The sequence below is a fragment of the Ascaphus truei genome, chromosome 2, assembly GCF_040206685.1.
Source record: "Ascaphus truei isolate aAscTru1 chromosome 2, aAscTru1.hap1, whole genome shotgun sequence".
NCBI lineage: Eukaryota > Metazoa > Chordata > Amphibia > Anura > Ascaphidae > Ascaphus > Ascaphus truei.
This window is the reverse complement of record NC_134484.1, coordinates 121,355,057-121,379,147: the sequence shown is the minus strand read 5'-3', so window position 1 is coordinate 121,379,147 and position 24,091 is coordinate 121,355,057. Positions and strand designations below refer to the sequence as shown.

Here is a 24,091-nt window from a genome sequence, read left to right as displayed (position 1 = left end):
GACAAGGTTTAATGCATTAGTAATGTACATTTTAAATGAATAGATGGTCTGACATCAACGCACCAAATTGCTTAAAATTGTAAGTGCTTTTCAACAAATAACACGTACTGGAAAATAATATTTTACCTAAATGCTAACTAATATTTTGCATATACAGTAACATTTTTTTCTTACATTTTCTTTTTGATATAGCTTCCTAGCACATTTGCTGGGACTTTCAGCGGTAGACCATCCCCAAAAATATTTATTTTCAACAACTTAGACCAGTGTTTTTTAAGAGGTGCTCCTAGGAACCCTTGGGTTCTGCTGACATCCCTAAAAGGTTCCCTTTATTTTTCAGTGCATTTGAAAATTGTACCAAATACAGAAGAATTTACAATGCATCTGATATCAGACGCGCTATTAGAGAGGGTTGGGGTTACTTGCAATTCATCTGATCTCAGATGCGCTATTAGAGAGGGTTGGGGGCTCCTTACAATGCATCTGATCTCAGACACGCTATTAGAGAGGGTTGGGGTTACTTGCAATGCATCTGATCTCAGATGCGATATTAGAGAGCGTTGAGGCTCCTTACAATATCTCTGATCTCAGACGCGCTATTACAGAGGGTTGGGGTTCCTTACAATGTCTCTGATCTTTTTTTCTTGAGCTTTCTTTATTACAAATATGTAAACGTCTGTCTCTCCTCCCCATCCCCTTTCTCACCCATCCCTTCTCTCCCTCCCTCATCCACTTTCTCATTCCATACACTCTCTACCCATCCCCCCTCTCTCTCCCCCATCACCTCTCTTCCCCATCCCCTCTCTCTCTCCCCATCACCTCTTCCTCTCTCCCCATCATCTCTTCCCCATCCCCTTCTCTCTCTCCTCCCATCCCCACTCTACCTCTCTCCTCTTATCCCCTCTTGATCCCCCTCCCTCTATCTCTATCTCCGCTCCCCCATCCCCTCTCTCGCCCATCCCCTTTCTCTCTGATCCAGATCCCCCTTCTCTCTCCCCCATCCTCTCTCTATCCCTGATCACCTCCCCCTCCCCTCTCTTTCCCCTCCTTCTGTTCCCGGTCCCCTGTCTCTGTCCTTCCCCCTCTATCTCCATTTCCACTTTCCTTTTCTCCCCCATCCCCTCTCTCCATTCCCTCCCTTTCTCCCTCCATCCCTTCTCTCCCCGTCTCATACCACCCCCTCTCCACCATCCCCACTCTCCTCCCCATCCCCATCCTCTACCTCTCTCCCTTCATACCCTCTGTCTTCCTCCATGCCCGCTAGCTCTCTCTCCCTCCATCCCCGCTAGCTCTCTCTCCCTCCATCCCCGCTAGCTCTCTCTCCCTCCACCCCCTCTCGCTCTCTCTCCCTCCATCCCCTCTCTCTCCTTCCATCCCCTCTTGCTCTCTCTCCCTCCATCCCCGTTAACTCTCTCCCTCCTTCCCAGCTAGCTCTCTCTCCCTCCATCCCCTCTCACTCTCTCTCCCTCCATCCCCGCTTTCCCTCCCTCCCTACATCCATCCTCTCTCTCCCTCCATCCCCGCTGGCTCTCTCTCCCTCCATCCGCTCTCCCTCCCTCCATCCCCTTTCACTCTGTCTCCCTCCCTCCATCCCCTCTTTCCCTCCCTCCCTACCTATTCTGGAGGCCAGGGCCATGTGTAAGATGATTAGCCCAGATAGCTTCAACTCGGCCCTCTTTTCAAAGCACAACAAGTTCTGTATCTTTTCTTCACTTTATTGAGGGAAAGCAGGGTAAAAGACAGGCACTTGTGAAGAGATGTTGGTGTTTAGATAATGCCTCTCTGTGGGTGCTTGGTAGTTAAGGGCAGGTGAAAAGGGTAATCCTACCACTACAGCAGTTACAGCAGGATACTCACTCATCCAGAGGTGATGGTGGAAAAGGAAGTCCCAATGTATGCTGGGTAGGAAGATAGCCTGGGGACAGACCATCTGTGGGCAGAGCAGGAGAAAGCAGACTAGCCCATTTGGGAGAAAGGCTGGGGCTGCTATAGCAACTCACAGAAATGTCTGAGGGAGCTACAACATGTAGCAATAATGTTGCATCTCTGATACAGCAAGCTGCTGGGATACGGGAAATAGCACTGTGTCTGTCACACGGGCACTGTGTGTGTGCACAGAGCAAAACACATGCAGCTGGAACTGAGAAACTGACAGGCAGAACTGCAAGGAAAGGGGGGGTGAAACAGAAGTGCAGTTCTTGTTCCATGACACTACCTCCATCCTCTCTCTCCTCCATACCCGCTAGCTCTCTCTCCCTCCATCCGCTCTCCCTCCCTCCATCCCCTTTCGCTCTGTCTCCCTCCCTCCATCCCCTCTCTCCCTCCTTCCCTACCTCCATCCTCTCTCCCTGCATCCCCGCTAGCTCTCTCTCCCTCCATCCCCACTCGCTCTCTCCTTCCATCCCCTCTCACTCTCTCCCTCCATCCCCGCTAACTCTCTCTCCCTCCATCCCTGCTAGCTCTCTCTCCCTCCATCCCCTCTCACTCTCTCTCCCTCCACCCCATTTCTCTCCCTCCATCCCCTCTCGCTCTCGCTCTCCCTCCATCCTCTCTTGCTCTCTCCCTCCATCCCTTCTCGCTCTGTCTCCCTACCCTCTCTCCCTCCCTTCATCCTCTCTCTCCGTCCATCCCCTCTCTCTCGCCTCTCTCTCTCCCTCCCCTTTCCTTCTCCCTCCACCCCCTCTCTCACTCCATCCCCTCTCTTTCTAACGTCATTCCCTCTTTCTACCTCCAACCCCTCTCTTTCTACCTCTATCCCCTCTCATTCTAATTCCATCCCCTCTCCCCCTCCCTCCATCTCCTCTCTTTCTCCCCCATTCCCTCTCTTTCTCCCTCCATCCCCTCTCTTTCTCCCTCCATCCCCTCTCTTTCTCCCTCCATCCCCTCTCTTTCTCCCTCCATCCCCTCTCTTTCTCCCCTCATCCCCTTTTTCTCCCTCCATCCCCTCTCTTTCTCCCTCCATTCCCTCTCTTTCTCCCTCCATCCCCTCTCTTTCTCCCTCCATCCCCTCTCTTTCTCCCTTCATCCCCTCTTTTTCTCCCTCCATCCCCTCTCTTTCTCCCTCCATCCCCTCTCTTTCTCCCTCCATCCCCTCTCTTTCTCCCTTCATCCCTCTCTTTCTCCCTTCATCCCTCTCTTTCTCCCTCCATCCCCTCTCTTTCTCCCTTCATCCCTCTCTTTCTCCCTCCATCCCTCTCTTTCTCCCTCCATCCCCTCTCTTTCTCCCCTCATCCCCTCTCTCGGCACTAAACAACCTACCTCATGAAATCAACGAATAGGCAAAGCCCAGCCCACTCTCCCTCCAGGCCAAACAAGCTCCGGTCTGCATGAGAGGGTTGCTTGGGCCACATGCGGCCCGCGTGTTTGACAGCCCTGCTTTAGAGTATCACTTTTATGTATTTTTTAATACCACCTCCCTTTTAGTAAATTATATCTCTGAGTACACCTTCGCAATATATTGTTTTTTGTTTTTTTTTTACTAAGTATTGGTTTCAAAATTACTTTTCACAAAAAATCCAAAAATAGAGATTAGTAATTTACCAGTAAATACAAGTCTTATAATGAAAGACATTCGGTTTGGCAAGTCTGACACTCCCAAAAGCATTGGTTACTATGAAAATTATTAAAAGGTTTTTTAAATACTTGTATTTTTCTGATTTTTTTTTTTAAAGGCTTCAATTACATACATTCAGACTTCACTTAACAGTGCTAGGCCTTACGTCGCCTTAAAAGGCAAGAAGACACTTCACTGCCCACTCAAGCCCGGCGCCGTAGGGTGTCTTATTGCATAGCACCGCTTAGTAAATATGAGCCTGTTAGTATGATGACTTCACTGTGGTCTTGTGGGGGGGGAGGGGGAGAGGTTGCAGTGTTATGGTACACAATATAACTTTCTGAAATGCATAACCCAGGCTTTGCTGTAAACGCTGTGTGAAGCGATTCACACTGTACTGTGATGTTAACTTTCCTAACTTCAGAGCCTCGTGTACAGAGTTAAAGATAAAGTCCAGTTGAATTGACGGCACTATCGTTTGCTATTGGTGAAAACGAGGTGCTGCCTTTTCTTCTTTTAAATCTGACACATATGAATATTTAAACGTCCGTTCTATGCAGTAAGTTTGTCCCGCGGAGTTGGTTAACAACGTGGCGTGAACTTGAGCGTTGTTTGTCTTGTCCTGTTCTCTGTTTTTTCTCTTTCTTTATCCTATCTCATTGCCTAATTGATAGAAGAGATAAGCGAGCTCATGGGAGATATCTGATTTATCTTATCACTGAAGTGGACAAAAAAAAGATGGACAATCAACCTTCAATCAGAGTCTCCATTGTAACGTAGCAACAGAGGATTAGAAAACTTTCCCGGCTTATTTAGAAATACATTGTGATATAAGTAATGTGTTTTACAGACTAGATTAGCTAAACCTTTAAGTGAGGATTAGTGGGACTAGATCTGTAAGTGAGGGCTCTCTTCTTACAAAAGCAGTATCGCCCGCCCATCCAATCACTCGTCATAACTTCGTTATGCGATTTGATAACATAACTGCTCTGGGATATGCCAGCAGTCTGTAATTGTGTTTGTGCACCATTCCTTTGTTACACGCCTTACTGTATGTTTGCCTGATTGTCTTGTTCTTCTATACAGTGCACTTGGTGGATATCTGGAACGTCATAGAAGCACTACGGGAAAATTCATTGAACAACCTGGACCCCAGCATAGAACTGAATGTGTCCCGCCTGGAAGCAGTGCTGTCGACTATTTTTTACCAGCTAAATAAGCGGATGCCGACTACTCACCAGATCAATGTAGAACAGTCCATCGGCCTAATGTTAAACTTCCTGCTAGCTGCTTATGACCCGTAAGTGCTAATGTTTGGTGGAAGCAGGCTCATTATTCCTTAGCATAAAGCCTTCCTTGCTCTTATATAAGCATTGATAATACATACAGTAAAGGATTTACAAACACAATGGGGGTGATTCATAAACTGTTTTAGTGCTGATTGGAGCACTATCACAGTTTAATGAATAACCCCCAATGAGTCTCTCGCAGAAGAGCATGCAATCACATTTTCTAAGACCAAAGCACAGCGTGATAAAATGACACGTAGGAGAGTTTCATAGCAAATATTCTGTGTTGATAGGAGGGTGTACAAATGCATATTAACCTTCTACAGTAAGTGCTGGAGTGGTGAAGTTTGTAACACATATTGATTGCAGTGTGGTGGTACAAAGGGGTGCAGGGTGCATGTTCATTTAGAATATTAAACTTTCACTTATCTTATCAAATAGGTGGATTTTCTTTATAATTTACCTTTTTTTTATCTTTTACCTTTCTTAAATGAGCTCAAAGGGGCTTTGCCGCTCTCTCCCTCTTGCATAAACCAGACACAGCATCACTACCTTTCCATTACACAGCATAAAAAGATACTGTAATATATAGTGTATTTCATGTGTTTTATAGCAGCAATCCCACCGTTTTTGGATTTTTTTTGTAATTTTTATTAGAATTGGACCTGGGGGTATACAATTGCTCACCTATGCAATTACTATCTGTGGAAACATGGAAAATAGCTGAAGCGCTCAAAGCAGGTATATCTCAAAATGATAATAAGCCAGACCACTGTACCAGGGTACTAACAATTGATATAGTACCTATTGTGTCATATAATGGGTACTATCCTCCTGAAGACAGGTGGTGTGTGGTGCAACCCACTCACCATCAGTCTCATTGGCAGGTTCCCCTGAAAAATATGCAAATACTCACATCCTGGTAGGGCAGGCAGGCAGGCTGTGCAGCTACTCAATGCAATACAGGGAAAAGGGAGACCAAAAAGCGCACCAGCACAAATGGAGCAGGAAGAAACCAGGACAAAAAAATGATTAAAAGGGCACTTTAATGTGGAAAAAGACCCATCCAATGCATTTCGAACGTCGCAGCGTTCTTTTTCAAGGATAAAAACGCTGCTTGAAAAAGAACGCTGCGACGTTCGAAATGCATTGGATGGGTCTTTTGCCACATTAAAGTGCCCTTTTAATCATTTTTTTGTCCTGGTTTCTTCCTGCTCCGTTTGTGCTGGTGCGCTTTTTGGTCTCCCTTTTCCCTCTATCTGTGGAAACACCCTGGTTCCCAAGATATTTACCTTTCTATGTACTGGTAAAATGAAAGAAAAATCAAAGATGGCTGCCGGGCTAGCCCACTAGGAAGCCGTGATTTCATGTTCTAATGACATTATGGATTCCCATGGGCACGCGAGAGTGAAGCTTGGATGGCAGCCATATTGATTTTTCAACTGGCCACAAAACGTAAAGGTAAATATCCTGGTCACTGGGAGGTTCCTAGAGTAAAAATAGCATGGTTCATCTCCACAGGAACCGCAAGTTCCAATTCTGTAATAAAACATTTTTTTTTTTGCGAAGGAGGGATTGTTGCTTTCATTTGGTATAAGTATTATAGCTCTTTTCCTAGATTGCAGCTTCAATATGGGGATGAAAACGAATGAACAATGGTACCATCATTAATATTATTATATGGTAACACAATTAGATAAGGGAAAGGTAGATGGGATAAAATGGTCGTGATCATACAGCTTGTGAGTTAATGTCCAAAGCTGCAAAATCAGTACCTTGACCAGTACACCACACTGTCTGTCGTAATGTCTGTTTCACTTACTCTCACAGGCCTAAGCTCTGTTAGCCTATTTAGCATGATGTTAATGTAAGTTACCACCCGTTAAGCATAATGACATCATAATGGTATTCACTAAAGCAAATAACGTGACATTAAGCATGACGTTATTTGTAACAGCCGCTATTCTAAATGGCATGCAAATGAGCTCATTACAGCCAACATGATTTTCATTACATATTCACTAACCTCTGTTAAAGTCAGGCAGTAACAATACTACGTTCTTGTAGTCATACCTAACTCTGACTCTGGGAACTAAAGCGTTAAGCATGGTCTCTTTCGTTCATCTCCACTCTAGCACACTTTTCATTTTAGGGCCGGCACAATATCTGTTTGTAGGGGTTCGTTTTGTTTTATTGAACTTCTTTTGTATAACAACTGGAATTTCACACTGAAAGTATGAGAACAGTCTTACAACTACGTGGCCTAATTGGTGAATGTGGCTTTTCAGTCATTATATGAAACGTGTTTAAACAACCACAAAGCCTCTGGAATGGCAATGTAATCATATTAACTTTATAACATGGTAAAACCCAGAAAGCCCTCCTAGTAGCAAAGATAGAGGAGCCTGGAAGGAGTCGTAAGCACGTAATATGCAGTAAGAATGTCATGCCTATAGTGGACTATGAAAGGAAAAGAAGGATCCAGCGCTCCACAGATTTTGCAAAAGTTCCAAATTTATTGCGCCATACACAACGACCGTTTCGACCTTAGAACTTTTGCAAAATCCGTGAAGCGCTGGATCCTTCTTTTCCTTTCATAGTTCAAGCTTGAATAATTGTGACAGGTATCCCTTTTGAACCAGCAGCTCCGGTAATACAGTATGTATATGGTTTATGGTGTGCAGCATGTCACTGTTTATTTGACTATGCCTATAGTGGAAACATTTAGCTCTATTCAAATCGAAAACCTTTTTGAGCTTTCCTTATTACAAATATGTAAACATATCTCTATCTCTCTCCCTCTCTCTCCCCCCACCTCCTCTCTCTCTCTCTACCCCCCATCCCTTCTCTCTCTCTCCCCATCCTCTCTCTCCCACTATCCCCTCTTCCACTATGCACCATACTCTCCCTCTCTCTTTTCTTCTGCTCCACAGTATACTAAACATGGACCTCAGAAAGTCAATTTGGTGTTGCTTATCTTAGTATTGATACTTGAAGGCACATCTTCGTGGCATGAATCAACTCTAATAGCTTAAAACATTAGAGCAGGGTTGGGAAAAGTGCGAGATGGTTGCCTGTTGCCCGCTCAGGTTGGGACCCACTCCTTGGTCCCTATCTGTGGTGCGGGCAACTGAGGCAGTGTCAGAGGCAGAAGCGCGGCGGTGGAGGAGACAGCAATGCGGAGTGCAGACAGGTGGTCCTAACACGGAAGTTAGGACCGACCAGAAATCGGGTCCAACATCGGTAATCACCGCCTGACAGGGTTCCCGCCACGCTGCAGCCTCCGACGAGCTGCTTCTGCCTCTCAGTTAAGGACACAGAGAGTGAGTGAGGGAGGAGGAAGGGGAGTGAGGAAGAAGGGACAGGGGGGGGGGGGGAAGTGAGTAAGGGAGGCAGAGAGTGAGGGTGGTAGGGGAGATGCAGGTGAGGAGGGGAGCTTTGATAACCTTCACGGACCACAGACTTAATCTAGATCTTAGATTAAGTATGTGGTCTGCAAAGTTTACCAAAACTTGCTAAGTGGCCATACAGCCAAAATAATTGCCCATCCCTGCAATAGAGGCAAAGTGCCTGGCAGTAATACCAGAGCTCAGTTGTCATAAGTTTCCCTGCCTGGTTTTTAGAAATCAAGTAGATCTGATGAGATTACTTTTATCAGCGGGAATAATAAAATAGGTTGTACTTGAAGTGATAACTAAATTAACCTTACGTGCATCTTATTAGGATGTATTTTTGATATCTTCTATGAACAGAATATAAAACTGATATTTGTTATCAGGTTTGCATTGATTTTTCTCTCTCTCTCTACAGGGAAGGACATGGTAAGATTTCAGTCTTCGCTGTCAAAATGGCTTTGGCCACTCTTTGTGGAGGAAAAATTATGGACAAGTTGAGATGTAAGTGAGAGATTGTGGTCTAATTTGCTCCTATGCTAATGAGACAACTTCAATGCACCTTCAAAATACACTGTAAAGAGAGCTATAAATGAAAGAAAAGAGCATGGTACATTAGGTATATTTAAAGCAGCAATCCCACGAATTGTAGTTTTTTTCTTCTTCGAGGATTCAGACGGGGGGTCCTCTGGAGCTAGACTTTGCTGTTATTCCCCGGTTTCCGACATACTTACCAGTAATCGTTAAATGGCCATCCAATAGGAAGCTGTAACGGAAGATGTGTGAAAGATTTGGTAGCCATTTTGAGGTTTAGCTTAAAAAAAGCAGACGGGATTGCTGCGGTAATATGTACCGTAAACACAACATTTTTAGGTGCCATTGGGGAGAAACAAGGATGAAGGGACCAGTTTTATAAAAGCAGCCTCACTCAAAAAGTCATAATATCCCTTTGTCAATATGTGTCAGTTCACCTTTCTTAAAACATGAGAAACGGAGGAAAACCCTCCTAGATCAGGACTCTAGAGTATACAAATACATCCTTAATAATAAACTGTAAAATATTCGGATGTTTTCAAAAATAGATTGATTTAAGAGTGAAATATCATGTCGTTGGTATGTCCAGGTGAATAAATGTGAGTACCCAATACGCAAAAGGTCATTAAGGCTCGCATTTGAAGGTGTGTTATAAAGTTAGTATGCTGGGGATGTCTGGAAAACCCACCTGAGTGGGGGACCAGACCCCTATATCCACTAACAAACTGACCCCGGGAGCTAGAACAATATTATATGAATTGCAAAGTCTATAATGAGTTTATACAGGTTACTCAAAGCCCTGTATGTCTGGACTCCTGGTTGAAGCGTGCTCTCAGCCCGAAATGGTAGCAGGAAGTGTTCCCCAAGGGGGAGGATATTGGCGGTGCACTGCGTACCAAACCATGGAAATGCTGCCTTCCAAAAGGAAAAACAGCTGACGGATGGTTTCTTCCTTTTGGAGCACAGCATTTCCTATGTTTGGTACGCAGTGCACCACCACTTACCTCCCCCTTGGGGAACACTTCCCACATTTTTTTAAACGCTTAGGCTCAGATTCTCCAAAGTTGGCTGAGCTTTAGCACATTCAAATGAATACACATGAAATGTACTAAAGCTTAACACCCTTTATTGAATATGGGCCTAAGCATATTAACATATTACATATTATCATATTAACATATTAACAGTTTACATAAACTACCCCAATGTTTCAAGCAGAGAATAAATGCTGAAATCTCAAAATGGCGCACATTGGTATTAGTTTTCTCACGATCCGGGGGGATCGTGAGAAAGCTATCTACATTTCTGGGGAAGAGTGAAGACAACCCCCCCGGAGGGTAGAAGCAGGGGGGTGACACTTTTTTATTGTTATTTCACTTGGTTTTGCACTTGTTAATATTTGTATTTATCACACTTATACATTAAGATTAGAAAGCACTGTTTAGGGTGTTAGCGCCTCTATATTCACCTTATATTGCGCACATTGGTATTACCCAACATGAATTTTGTTACTGTTTTGGGATTTTTTTGTTTGTTGTCATTTTCAAACATTATGGCAGTGTTCACGTAAACTGATCTAATAAGTCAGCCGGAGCGCGCTGACCACTGCTTATTTCCATTAACACTGGCTGCATATTAATTTCATTTCTCCCTCCCTTGGGCAGATATTTTCTCCATGATCTCTGATTCGAATGGCGTGATGGTTTACGGAAGGTACGACATCTTTCTGAGGGAGATTCTCAAACTGCCCACAGCCGTTTTCGAAGGTCCTTCATTTGGTTATACGGAGCAATCTGCCAAGTCTTGTTTTTCACAACAGGTAAGAAAAATAACAATTAAACTACTTAATAGATTGCACCCAGTCCCTTAAAGCTGCAATTCATGCTGATCACTATTTGTATTCATTTATTTTAAATTAACTGAAGCAGTTCTCTAGACCCGCGGTGCGCAAACTGGGGGGCACGCCACCAGGGGGGGGGGGAGTGGGAGAATTTCTAGGTGGGATGCAGCCGGTTACATAGGCCCCGCGCTCTTCCCCATGGTATTTAAATGAAATACCGGGGAGGCGTGAGGCCTCTGTAACTCACTTACCTGCTCTCTGCCGGGTCTTCGGCGATGCATCACCATGGCAATGCTCGTCAAATGATGCGGCGGGGTGACATGACCTGCAAGGTCATTTGACGCCGAGTCATTGGATGGGGGGGTGCGAACGCTGTGGCTCCTGGGCAGGGGGGCATAGCTCAAGAAGTTTGCGCACCTGTGCTCTATACCAGCGGTGCGCAAACTGTGGTAGGGGGGGGCGCGGGCTGCTTGCAGGGAAACCTGGGGGCGGGCAGAGCTGTGCACGGGCGGCCAGAAGCTCCGTGCTGCTGCTTCTATGTGTCTGTGTCTTGCAGAGGGGGCGGGGCTTCTCTCTGCACACAGACAGCCCCTCCTCCTCTTCCTGTCTGCTTCCTGCACCAGTTTTCAGCAGCATGGGGGGTTGGGCGATTGGAGCATGTCGCCCCCCCAGGTGAAAGTGTGTGTGTGTGTGTGGGGGGGGGGGTTGATTCAGTTTGTGTGTGTGGGGGGGGGGATTCAGTTTGTGTGTGTGTGTGGGGGGGGGATTGAGTTTGTGTGTGGGGGGGGGATTGTGTGTGTGGGGGGGATTGTGTGTGTGTGTGGGGGATTGAGTGTGTGTGGGGGATTGTGTGTGTGTGGGGGGGGGATTGAGTGTATGTGTGTGGGGGATTGTGTGTGTGAGGGGGATTGTGTGGGAGGGATTGTGTGTGTGGGGGGGATTGTGTGTGTGTGGGGGATTGTGTTTGTGGGGGATTGTGTGTGTGGGGGGGATTGTGTGTGTGGGGGGGGGATTGTGTGTGTGTGTGGGGGATTGTGTGTGTGTGGGGGGATTGTGTGTGTGTGGGGGGGGGATTTAGTGTGTGTGTTGGGATTGAGTGTGTGGGGATTGAGTGTGTGTGTGGGGGGGATTGAGTGTGTGGGGGGGATTGTGTGTGTGGGGGGGATTGTGTGTGTGTGGGGGGATTGTGTGTGTGTGGGGGGATTGTGTGTGTGGGGGGGATTGTGTGTGTGTGGGGGGGGGATTGTGTGTGTGTGGGGGGGTTGTGTGTGTGTGTGTGGGGGGGGGGGGTTGTGTGTGTGTGTGGGGGGGGATTGTGTGTGTGTGTGTGTGGGGGGGGGATTGTGTGTGGGGGGGGGATTGTGTGTGTGGGGGATTGTGTGTGTGGGGGATTGTGTGTGTGTGTTGAGGATTGCGTGTGTGTGGGGGGGGATTGTGTGTGTGTGTGTGTGGGGGGGGGGGACTGTGTGTTTGAGGGGGGGATTGTGTGTGTGTGGGGGGGATTGTGTGTGTGTGTGTGTGAGGGATTGTGTGTGGGGGGGATTGTGTGTGTGGGGGATTGTGTGTGTGTGTGGGGGGGGGGATTGTGTGTGTGTGTGTGGGGGGGGGATTGTGTGTGTGTGTGGGGGGGGGGGGGATGTGTGTGTGTGTGCGGGGGATTGTGTGTGTGTGAGGGATTGTGTGTGTGGGGGGGATTGAGTATGTGTGTGGGGATTGAGTGTGTGTGGGGATTGAGTGTGTGTGGGGATTGAGTGTGTGTGTGGGGATTGAGTGTGTGTGTGTGGGGATTGAGTGTGTGTGTGGGAATTGAGTGTGTGTGTGGGGGGATTGAGTGTGTGGGGGGGTTGAGTGTGTGTGGGGGGATTGAGTGTGTGGGGGGATTGAGTGTGTGGGGGGGGGTTGAGTGTGTGTGGGGGGATTGAGTGTGTGTGGGGATTAAGTGTGTGTGTGGGGGGATTGTGTGTGTGTCTGTGGGGATTGTGTGTGTGTTTGTGGGGGGGGGGGATTGGGTGTGTGTGTGGGGGGGGATTGAGTGTGTGTGTGGGGATTGAGTGTGTGTGGGGGGATTGAGTGTGTGTGTGGGGATTGAGTGTGTGTGGGGGGATTGAGTGTGTGTGTGGGGATTGAGTGTTTGTGTGTGTGGGGGGATTGTGTGTTTGTGTGTGGGGGGGGGTTGGGGGGGATTGTGTGTGTGTGTGTGTGTGTGTGTTGGGGGATTGTGTGTGTGTGTGGGGGGGGATTGAGTGTGTGTGTCTGTGGGGGGGGGGGTTGAGTGTGTGTGTGGGGGGGGGGTTGTGTGTGTGTGTGTGGGGGGGGGATTGAGTGTGTATGTGGGGGGGGATTTAGTGTGTGTGTGGGGGGATAGCGTGTGTGTGGGGGTGGGATAGAGTGTGTGTGTGTGTGTGTGTGTGTGTGTGTGTGTGTGTGTGTGTGTGTGTGTGTGTGTGTGTGTGTGTGTGTGTGTGTGTGTGTATTGAGTGTGTGTGTGGGGGGATCGTGTGTGTGTGTGGGGATTGAGTGTGTGTGTGGGGATTGAGTGTGTGTGTGTGGGGATTGAGTGTGTGTGTGTGTGTGTGTGGGGGGGAATTGAGTGTGTGTGGGGATTGAGTGTTTGTGGGGGGGGGGGTTGAGTGTGTGTGTGGTGATTGATTGATTGAGTGTGTGTGTGTGTGGTGATTGATTGAGTGTATGTGGTGAGTGTGTGTATGTGGTGATTGATTGATTGAGTGTGAGTTGTAATGCAGTGGTGCGCAAACTGGGGGGGCAATGAGGCGCAAGATTATTTAGGGGGGCGCAGGCGGCGTGCGACGGAAACTGGGTGCGCGGGCCGGCAGACGCTGTGCGCGAGGGGCAGCCAAGATGTGCACGGGCGAGCAGCCGAAGATGTGTGCGGGTGGCTGAACAGGATAGTGCAGGTGGCGGCAACGTGATGGTGTGTGAGCACACGCGCAGGGGCTTCGGAGGTACGGGGAGGAGCACGCCCGAGCACGGGGAAGTCAAACGCCCCTCCCGGTGTCTGCCCTGCAATAGCGCTGTGTTCCTGCTCTCCTCCGCTGGCAACCTTTTTCGCTGCGATCCTCTGCAAGTGAAAGGGTAGGCTGCCACTGTATCAATCACACTATGAATGTACAGAAATAATAAAAAAGAAAGTGAAAACACAACATTGAAAACGGAAAAAAAATAATAATACTGTAGGTAGGAGTTTAGATGACAATGGGGATAGCAAGACAAAAAGCATGAAGGGGAAGGAAGAAAAAAAGGGGGGAGAGGGAAGGGAGGTAGCAAAGAGGTGGATGAATGCCCCCCCAAATGATTGCCTTTGTGCACGTACGCTCTCCCAAGCTTGGTGCTTGGGGAGACAGACAAAATTGACTTTGATGTGCGCTCAGCAGCAGTCAATACACAGCCACACACACAGCCACACACACAGCCACACACAGCCACACACAGCCACACACAGCCACACACACAAATAGCCCCGATCCACGCTTGCAAAATTATGCAGGACACCCTGTGCTCATGCTTGGAGAGTTGGTGATGTCACCGCTCTCAGCAGCAGCGTGGACGCAGCCTAATTTTGCAAGCGCGAGCTGTTGAAATATGTAAGTATTTAAACATATTTGGATTTATATTGCATACCTTTTAATAAAGGTTTTTTTTTTTTTTCCATGTGATTTTGATTACATCAGGCAGGGGGGGGGGGGCGAGAAATTTTATAGATGAAAAGGGGGGCTCGGCATAAAAAGTTTGCTCACCCCTGCTCTAGACGTTCAGGGAACTGTTTTGTCCACAGGCAAAGAATACTTTACTGATGGATACAAAATGGCAGCAGGGTCAGGGTTTACTGCCACAGCCAATAGAAAGTGGCAACATCATCGGGAGATAACATTGTGACTTTCTATTCATGACCCCACAGCCATTGTTGTAGTTTTTCATGTGTCAAAACAAGCACAAACAAAACTACAAACATCTTAGGAATTGGGGTTAGTGAGAAGTCCTCTGAGGCTGGGAGAATACGGATGCTTTAAAGCAGCAATTCAAGTGGACCATTTTTTTTTCGTTTTTGTATTTTTTTTATTTACTTAGGATTGAAGTAGGGGGTCTCTGGAGCTGAACTCCGTTCATTTCAGCTGCGGGGACACCCTACTTGATGAAATACAGACTTACGTAGGGGGTGCCGGTAGCAGCTCCGGCTGGGTAGCTGGGGTTCTCGAAATGGCGGCGTTCAAAGCTCCCACGTCCCTTGGGGCAATATCAATCTGTGACGTCATCTGGCGTGGCTTCCTATTGGCCCACACAACCAGGACCTTTAAACAGAAAAGCATGCAAAATGACCAAAATGACAGAATAAAGGGTGGAAAAAAAGCATTACAATTGCATATCCAGATGTAACTTGATTGTATATTTACAGTCAGGGCAGCAATTTGTAAAACCTTTTTGTTGCAAAAATGAACAGGGCATTTTTAAAATCAATTAACTAAACATGCTGAACTCGAAATATTGTGAAATAAGATGGTGGTCAGACACGAGCCAACATAATGCTTAGACTGGTTGTCATGGGTCCTGATTTGGAACAGGCCATACTCCTTAGAGAAGGAGTGCCCAACTCCTGTCGTCAAGGGCTACCAACAGGTCAGGTTTTAAGGACATTTAAGGCCGGCTTTTAAGGCTTCAGCACAGGTGGCCCAATCAACGATTTGATTTTCAGACTGAGCAAAGATTGAGCCACCTCTGCTGAAGCGGGGATATCTTTAAAACCTGACCTGTTTGTGGATCGTGAGGAGGGGAGTTGGCCACTCTTGCCTTTGAGGTTCAGAACGTCCCTACATATTTAAAGAACAGCACGCAGGCCCATATATACAAAACGGTGCTTGAATAGGCCCGTACGGTGTTTCGCGGAATAGCACTGCTTAATAAATGCAAACACGGATGTTAACAGGTGCTGCCTTTTATGCTAATGTACATTAGCCTGCAGTTACACTCATTCTCATGTTTGTTTTGCATCTGAAGTTATGTTTTCAAAGCCCTAGCTGGAGGCTTAGTGTCATAATAAAATCAGAAAATTCCCACTCATAGCCGTGTACATTTTTAAAACCAGGGAAGCAATTGTACAGCTTTAGCCTTATTTTTCAACTTCATTCAAATAACTAAAAAGCTGCAGTCCCAATAGAAAACAAACTACTATATTCAGGAATAATAATCAAATAAAAAAAAAAAACCACCAAAACAAGACACTTCTATGATTGTAAATGTAGCTTTTTCTTCAGGCTTTTGGCCCTCATACTGTAGGTCATTTGTTGTAAGAAAAAGTTGGACTTGCTGTACTACCATACATTAAAAATAAACGATCACGAATAGACAGACCGGCGCAAAAATTGACTGCACACTTTGCAACAGCCATGAGGTGCGAACTCGCAGCTATGTGGAAGCTCCCAGACCTACCCACAATTACAAAAATTCGGAACAGAATATGGTATATTTGCCGGATGGAACAGTTGACGAGTCTGGTCAACGACACCGGCACAAATTTCCTCAAAATTTGGACCAAGTGGCTAGACCACTCGGACATCCCGGGGGTGAATACCGCCACCATCATGCCATAATATAACTAGATGCATTCTCCTATGAGGAACCAGTACAGACAGCGTGTAAAAGGGGAACAGGTAGGGCAGACGGTAAGTAGAACGCCCACGGGTACAAGCTGCTCCTTTGAGAATAGACAAGAGTAGACTCGGTGAACACAGAGAAGACAATGAGCTCGCCCCCCCTCCCCCCCCCCCCCCTTTTCTGTGTCCGTCTGGTTTGTTAGGTCCGTGAGTGCGTCTACCCGGTATGTCTGTGTCAAAACGGAGGACGTTAGAAAAAAGAAAAATTGGGTTATAGTACAATAAAGAAAGATAGCGGGTTGGTAGACACTGTATGCAATGTACTGTAATCCAATAATAAAAACCTTTTTGTGGAAAAAAAAAAAAAAAATAAACGATCACGAATAACACTAATTGCATGAAAGAGATGGGCCATATTGAATATTGTGTATGTTCCATAGATTGTTTTGCTAACTAGAAATGTTTATTCATGTGCATATTTTTGCTGTGTTGCCAATAGTCTTCATCATTTTGTGTTGAACAGAAAAAAGTTACCTTGAATTCTTTCATGGACACACTTATGTCTGACCCACCACCTCAGTGTCTTGTATGGTTACCTCTTCTGCATCGACTGGCGAATGTAGAAAATGGTAAGTGAGTTCTTTAACAAATTGCACTTTGAACGTATATATATATATAATATATATATATATATATATATATATATTATATATATGTATATATGTATATATGTATATATTGTTCTGTAATGTACTTTCTAAGTAGACCATTAATAATACAGTAGTTCAAATTATCACTGTACTGATTATACGCATATGGAGTTTTCCTGCCTTTTAAGAAATTAGACTATCTATTTTTTTTTTTAATATAACAAATATACTACTAATTTGACAATGATATCCATTTATTTGTTTTTTGCTACATCCTTATTGTGACTATACTCAAATTCATCCGCTCTCCGTTGGCTTGCGTGCAGTTTCAGAGCTGCACGTACTACATAATTAGACCATCATTATCTGTGCCTACAGTCTATCTTGACTGTGATTTCATTTTGCTTAATAATTTAACAATAGAAGGACATATCATTTCTCAAAACTATTATTAATACTTTCCCATTACTCAGCCACATATACTGAATCTTCAGACCTGATTGAGACCTACTATACACCAGATTATAAAAGGAAGATAAAATACTAACTCGCATGTATTGCATAGGAGCCTTCCAAATCCACCTTAGGCCGTGATTATACCAAAAGCGTCTGGCAGTGTTGCGCTGCGCGCCACCACACAGCTCAATAACAAATGGCAACAATAAAATGAAAGTACACATACCCAGTGTGACGCCTGGAACTGCAGAAAGGCAGACAGGAAAACAGACTTGAGAATTTGTTCTCGGCAGGTGACGGCCGCGTCACGTGAGCGGCTCAGCTAATGAGGGTGAGCCGGTCATGGCCACGCCTCCCTGTCTCCTCCGGCTGCCTCCTGACTTCAGTTCGCATGCCCCTTTGCCGGACCTCAGCAGTGACGTCACTGGATCGCGCACACACCCAGCCGGAGCTGGTACGATCGTAGCCTTACAGTGTATCTTTAAGTGATGAGATGTATCATGCTATCCTCTGCACATTCAGAAGGGGACATGGGTCACTCTACACTTGGCTCCCCCCACTCATCACCCCACTCAACCTGTGTCTTTAACATGACATGTTCTCCCACTGGAATCGCATTGCTGCTAACAAATACTTTTTCAATACGATGCCGGAAAATAGCTGTGGACAGTGACTAACAGACTTGTCTTCCAGTTCACCATCATTAGGTATAGATTAAGTGTAGAGTAAGACAGATGGTAGGAAAAGTATCCTCCGCCCCAGAGGAAGCGCGTGCAGTGCAGCAGAAAAGGACGGACACTGGTTGTTCCTCTGAACTGTACAATCCAGGATGGCAAAATAATAATGATACCTACAAACTCACCTGGTAACAGGAGAAAAATGACAGCGCACGACTCATAGTGTATTAAACAAATTTAAAGTGCTACATTGCGAGCAGGTAAGTATTGCACGTACAAGATATTACTATTATTCAGACATTACATGTCAGGTACATGTAACCCCTTTGGACAATGAGTCTCAGGAAATCAACAACTCCAAGCGTCCGCTGCGGTTCTGTTCTGAATCGCCAAAGAGGGATCCTCACGAGACGTCTGCGTGGGTCCTGGGTCCTGTGGAGTATCTATGTAGTACCTCTGGCGTTCATCGCCACCAGTGTTGGGAGTTCCCTGCAATATTGTGCAAGTTCCAGTTTGCATGCCCCTTATTACTGGAGGCTATCTACATTGGACCCAGGACCCACGCAGACGTCTCGTGAGGATCCCTCTTCGGCGATTCAGGACAGAACCGCAGCGGACGCTTGGAGTGGCTGATTTCCTGAGATGCATAGTCCAAAGGAGTAGCCTGTACCTGACACGTAATAACAGGAAAAGGGAGACCAAAAAGCGCACCAGCAAAAACGGAGCAGGAAGGACCCAAAACGAAAAAATGATTAAAAGGGCACTTTAATGTGACAAGAGACCCATCCAACGCGTTTCGAACGTCACAGCGTTCTTTTTCAAGGATCCTTGCCTACCTACTACCAGGATGTGAGTATTGCTTATTTTCAGGGGAACCTGCCGATGAGACTGAGGGTGAGTGGGCTTGTACCATCTACCACCTGTCTTCAGGAGGATAGTACCCATACTATTGCACATTAAGTACTATATTATTCTTATTAGTACCCTGGTTTAGTGGTTTGGCTTATTTTATTCATTGCACCTGCATTTGAGCGCTTTAGCCATTTTCCACCTGACACGTAATGTCTGAATAATAGTAATATCTTGTACGTGCAATACTTACCTGCTCGCAATTTAGCACTTTAAATTTGTTTCATACACTATGAGCCGTGCGCTGTCATGTTTCTCCTGTACCAGAACCTAGATGCTGAGCCATCATCAGATTAGCTGCAGACTCCCTGTATTTAAGGTTACAGTTGTATCCTACCACTTCACTGATGTTATTTTAGACACTTAAGTCATTATTTGTTTATTAACTTTCACTACAGGCATACCCCGCATTAACGTACGCAATGGGACCGGAGCATGTATGTAAAGTGAAAATGTACTTAAAGTGAAGCACTACCTTTTCCCCACTTATCGATGCATGTACTGTACTGCAATCGTCATATACGTGCATAACTGATATAAATAACGCATGTGTAACAGGCTCTATAGTCTCCCTGCTTGCGCACAGCTTTGGTACAGGTAGGGAGTCGGTATTGCTGTTCAGGACGTGCTGACAGGCGCATGCGTGAACTGCCATTTGCCTATTGAGCGAGATGTACTTACTCGCGAGTGTACTTAAAGTGAGTGTCCTTAAACCGGGGTATGCCTGTATATGTTTTATTGAACATTATTTTATGTGTTTCTAACACTATTTTAGTGTCATATTTATTTGATTCACTTATTGTGAATTTTCTAAGATTACAAATTGGTGCGCGGTACACTTTTCTTTTCACATTGTCACTTGGTAACAGACATAGCCCATGATACTGTGAGAATTGTGTGCAAGTAACATTGTAAATATGGCAACATTTTTATGATATTTAATTACATTACAATGATTTGAAATCTATATATTGTGCAATATGGAGCTTAATTGACTTGATTGCAATATTGGAAACTACAAACTTGAACTGTGCTTTTCTGCTCATATAAAATCCTGCAGGAATGTATGCATCATGCTATTGTATTCGTATTTTACAAAATAAGAGGCGAAAATGTGTATTTTTTGTGAATTACACAATTTATATCGATTATAGGACAAAAGTATGCTTTGTACACCTTTTTAGCAAAGTGCTTTCACTTCTTTTTTTATAGATTAAAGTTAATTGTATGCTGTGATATCTTTTAGGAAACAAGTATTAGGGTTCTTCCTAGATTAAATTATAGTGTGCGCATGAAAAAAGAAAACACCTATAAGCTCTCTGCACTATAATTTCATTTAATAAGAACTCTAATATTATTCCCCTTAAAGGTATCACAACCTACAAATCTACCCCATTTTTTGTACAATATAAAAATGTTTTTCTGATGTACATTAGAAATAAAAAAATATATATAAATAATGCACAGCAGGTATTTTTGTTTGATTGAGAACGGTATTAAAGGGGTAGTCCGTCCCACTGCAGCAACCCGAAATAAATACAGTGACATATTTAAGGTGTTAATTCTTGGAGATTGCCATTTTTGTGCAGTTTTATTTTCAAATTGAGCAATGCATTTGTTTATCATTTTATACCTATAAATTCCTAAAAATTAAAAAAAAACAGCAGGCACTCAAATTAAAAATATTGAATATTTATTGGAGCATAGTTAGGTCCAACATGTTTCTGTAGAAATAATAGCAATAGAGAAACCTTTATTGTGAGATACAACTCTCATACATGGAGTTTCAATTATTATTGTGTTTATTGAGTGGCTTTGGTGAAAGGCTTCTCTCTGAATTGAACGTTTTGCCATCTAAACTCTAACATAGAAAACTATATTGTAGGAGAAGACTTTAGTGTTGGTCATTGTTGTGTGGTAGGGAATGGTATCCATACACAATTAACCATAGGGGTACCTTCAGGCTTGTGTCCCCTATTCTTTCTGAGTTAAAGAGTAACTGTGCTGCGACAGCTTGTGACGAACGAGCTATCAGTTTAACATTACACGACAGTCATTATCTGGCACTGATAAGTGATTAGAAGCAATATAAAGAAGCAGAATTGGGATAAAGTGCTGTTAGAGTGTCATTAGCAGTATGTAGATGGTACATTTTTGACCTTGTAAATGCTGTAACAGGGTCACATAGACAGGAAAATGTTAAACGTGGAGTTACAAAAAGAATCTATGGGAGACGACAATGAGCCCACAAGGAGGAAAAAGATATAGGGGACAATATATTTTGTGAGAATGCATTGAACGGGGGGGTTATCGGTTGTAAATAGCAGTTCTTGTTTTGTTAGGTGTTCTGTGAGCCCACAGCTTTGCTGACAGACTGCTATCCAATAAAATCATAAAGCAGCAAAGCCTAGAACATAATGAAAGCATCCCTTGTTAAATGCCCCTGTTGTCTCGTAACCGCATGAGACCAAGGATAGTGCCTTGAACCTCCCTATGTGCCCTGCTCTGCTGTGCATACTCTTGCTGCAAAGAAAAACAAGCATACAAATAGACAATGGCCTTCTCTTGTTATTTACAGGCTTTTACTTCTTTCTAAAAGCACAAAAATAGCAAGAAGCCTTTTACCATGTAACTCTCCATTTACTTTATCATTACTTTCTGGGTAGCTGTAGCCAAACTAAATGCGAGTCTTATAAATTGCTGTATAAAGAATGGTTTTGAAGCTTGTCATCTTAGAACAAGGGCAGCAGGCATTTTCTGGGTTGATCATAGAGAAACTAGTGATTATGTGCAGTAGATCTGTGTGGATTTGTCCCAGTTCGGTCAGCGAAAGTTGCGAATGGGCTGCGTTTTGCAATTTGCCCATTTTAAAAGTGGGAAATTCTCATTTTTGCTTACATTTTACAAACATTCACAAAACACACATAAAATTCACCACATTTTGCCAGTTTATTCACCAATATTGCAGGATAATTCTCGCAAAAGTTGATATCAAGGTAAGATATTCGCAGTTGGTGATTTCTGGCAAAGTTTCATACCTTCTAAAATTTGGGAATTTGCCCAGAACTGCAGTAAAGCCGACTGTGATGGGCCAGCAATGGGGTTTCAAACACTTGGGCAACAAGAAGCAAGAGGAGGATCCTTTTTTCGTTCAGTGTGAAAGTAACAGCAACATATGCTCTGAACATGGGAAGTGGAAGACTGAAAAGAATGGGCTACTTGGCACAAATAGTAATGGATGCACAGAAATGTGTCCTACAGTACATACTGTAGGTGCAAATACAGCAGAATAATGAAAACATTACTGATGCACCGCAGAGACTGAAGAGTACCCTACATTATAAGGAAATATGGAAGACTAGGGGAGCAAACTAAAGAAACGTCCAAACTAATGCAATAAAAGCAAAGATCTAATATGGTTTGAGGTTTCAGAACACATACTGTAGGAAAGTTGGAAGACGACTTGGGCCAAGTATTTATTGTCTGCCGTTAATTTCTATGTCTATTGGTAACAAAAGCCTAAAATCAGGTAGGTTGTAAGAGGTTGCCAGTCTAGGTTGGCCAAAGCTCCTTGTCCGTCATATTCTGTGTCTGTTTCTATATTTGAAGATGTCATGATCTCCCTAATGAGCTGAACATTTCTTAAATTAGTATTGTATGTCTTTATTTATATAGCGCCAAATGTGTACTTAGCGCTTCACAAAGACAATACAGTACAGGGAATTATAATAATACAATAAGCGTAGCAAAATCAGACAATAGGAAAGGAAATACCTGCATGAAGAGCTTACAATCTAAGTGGTATGATGAAAAATTTACAGAGACAGCAGGTGAAGGAAGCAGTGCTTGGTCACAATGGGTGGTAGTAGTGACTGTGGGTGTGGGACAATAGCCATGAGTGTAGGCTATTGGGATGCTTGAATTGTGGGGCAAGTTTTAAGGTTGGTCAGGATTAAATCAGAAGGTTAACAGCATTTGCATGGGGGGAGATGGCAAGGAGGCTTGGGTGAGAGCAGGTGTGTTTATGTCTGGGTTCAGGATTAGGAGAGATAATCCCAGCAGCAGTTAGGAGTAGAAAGAGGGTGTGAATAGAGGGTTTGTTGGGATGCTTTTTTATTGAGGGGTAAGGAAGTTGTTGGGAAAGAGGTGTATAAATAATGGTGTAGTGTATGGGCACACACATAGGTGGAGGGGAGGAGAGATGAAGAAATGTGGATAGGAGGAGAGTGGGGAAGTTGGAGAGAACAGAAACATTTACAAAGGAGTGAGGAGACATTAAGCAGAAAAAGCAATAGGGAGGGCATAGTGAGATGCAGAAGGAGAGACTAAATCAGGTATTGGAGGATAGGAAGAGTACAAATTATCAGAGCATTTAGAAAGTCACGTTCTCACGGTTACAAGGTTTAAGTAGTTTTTGAAGTGCATAGTCCAGATCTTCCTGTAGTATTCAACTCTACTTCTTACTCCAGTATTAACTTCACAGACACTTAATGTGACACTTTGGGGTAACACAGCCCTATAGCTCACAGCCAAGATAGACTCACTTAAATACTCTAACACACAGTCACTTGAATAACAATTAAGGGAGGTGTCTGTCTATTCAGCTGATACCAGGTAGATGTTAAATAAAGATCAATAGCAGATGGGCTTAATTTGATTGGAGGGTTCCAATCAAACAAACATACCTGTGTGAGGAAATGAAATCAGAAATTAGTCCATAGTATTCAGTATGCATCAGGTTTAATGATATTAAAAGATGTAGAGAGCATCCACAAATGATAACTCCAGTATTAACTCCACAGACACTTTATGTGACACTTTGGGGTGACACGTATAATATTGTGCTCACTTAATTATTTTTGTGTGTATACGACTCCATTAACAGGTTTGCCTTTATCTAAAATGTCCTAAAATCACCCCAATATACATAGTAAAACATCATGTGGAATGGTTTCATTACCAAAACATTTATCTTTTATTGCTTTGGGTGGTGTACTTGACTACTGTATCTAGGAGAACATCCAATGTCTTGTCTGCCCCAGGGCTATCCACCAATAAGTATCTTCCTGGAAATCAATGGCTGATACTAGATAGATTTAGTGCACCTGCACACTGAAAAATGATCTCTAGTGTGCCACTGTTCAGATTGTCACTATTGTATCTTCTTTGCGTCGTGTCTAAATCA

The 24,091-nt window shown here is 44.4% G+C and overlaps 1 protein-coding gene across 18 annotated transcripts in view; it reads left to right on the top strand.

The window, feature by feature from the left end:
• DTNA (dystrobrevin alpha) overlaps positions 1–24,091 on the top strand; it is a 373,309-nt gene that overhangs the window by 223,408 nt on the left and 125,810 nt on the right. For all 18 annotated transcript variants that reach the window (XM_075584537.1, XM_075584521.1, XM_075584542.1 and 15 more), the window contains exons 4-7: positions 4,640–4,853; positions 8,653–8,738; positions 10,433–10,587; positions 16,738–16,843. In XM_075584537.1, coding sequence (XP_075440652.1) covers positions 4,640–4,853; positions 8,653–8,738; positions 10,433–10,587; positions 16,738–16,843 — 561 coding nt within the window. The remainder of the gene's footprint in view (positions 1–4,639; positions 4,854–8,652; positions 8,739–10,432; positions 10,588–16,737; positions 16,844–24,091) is intronic.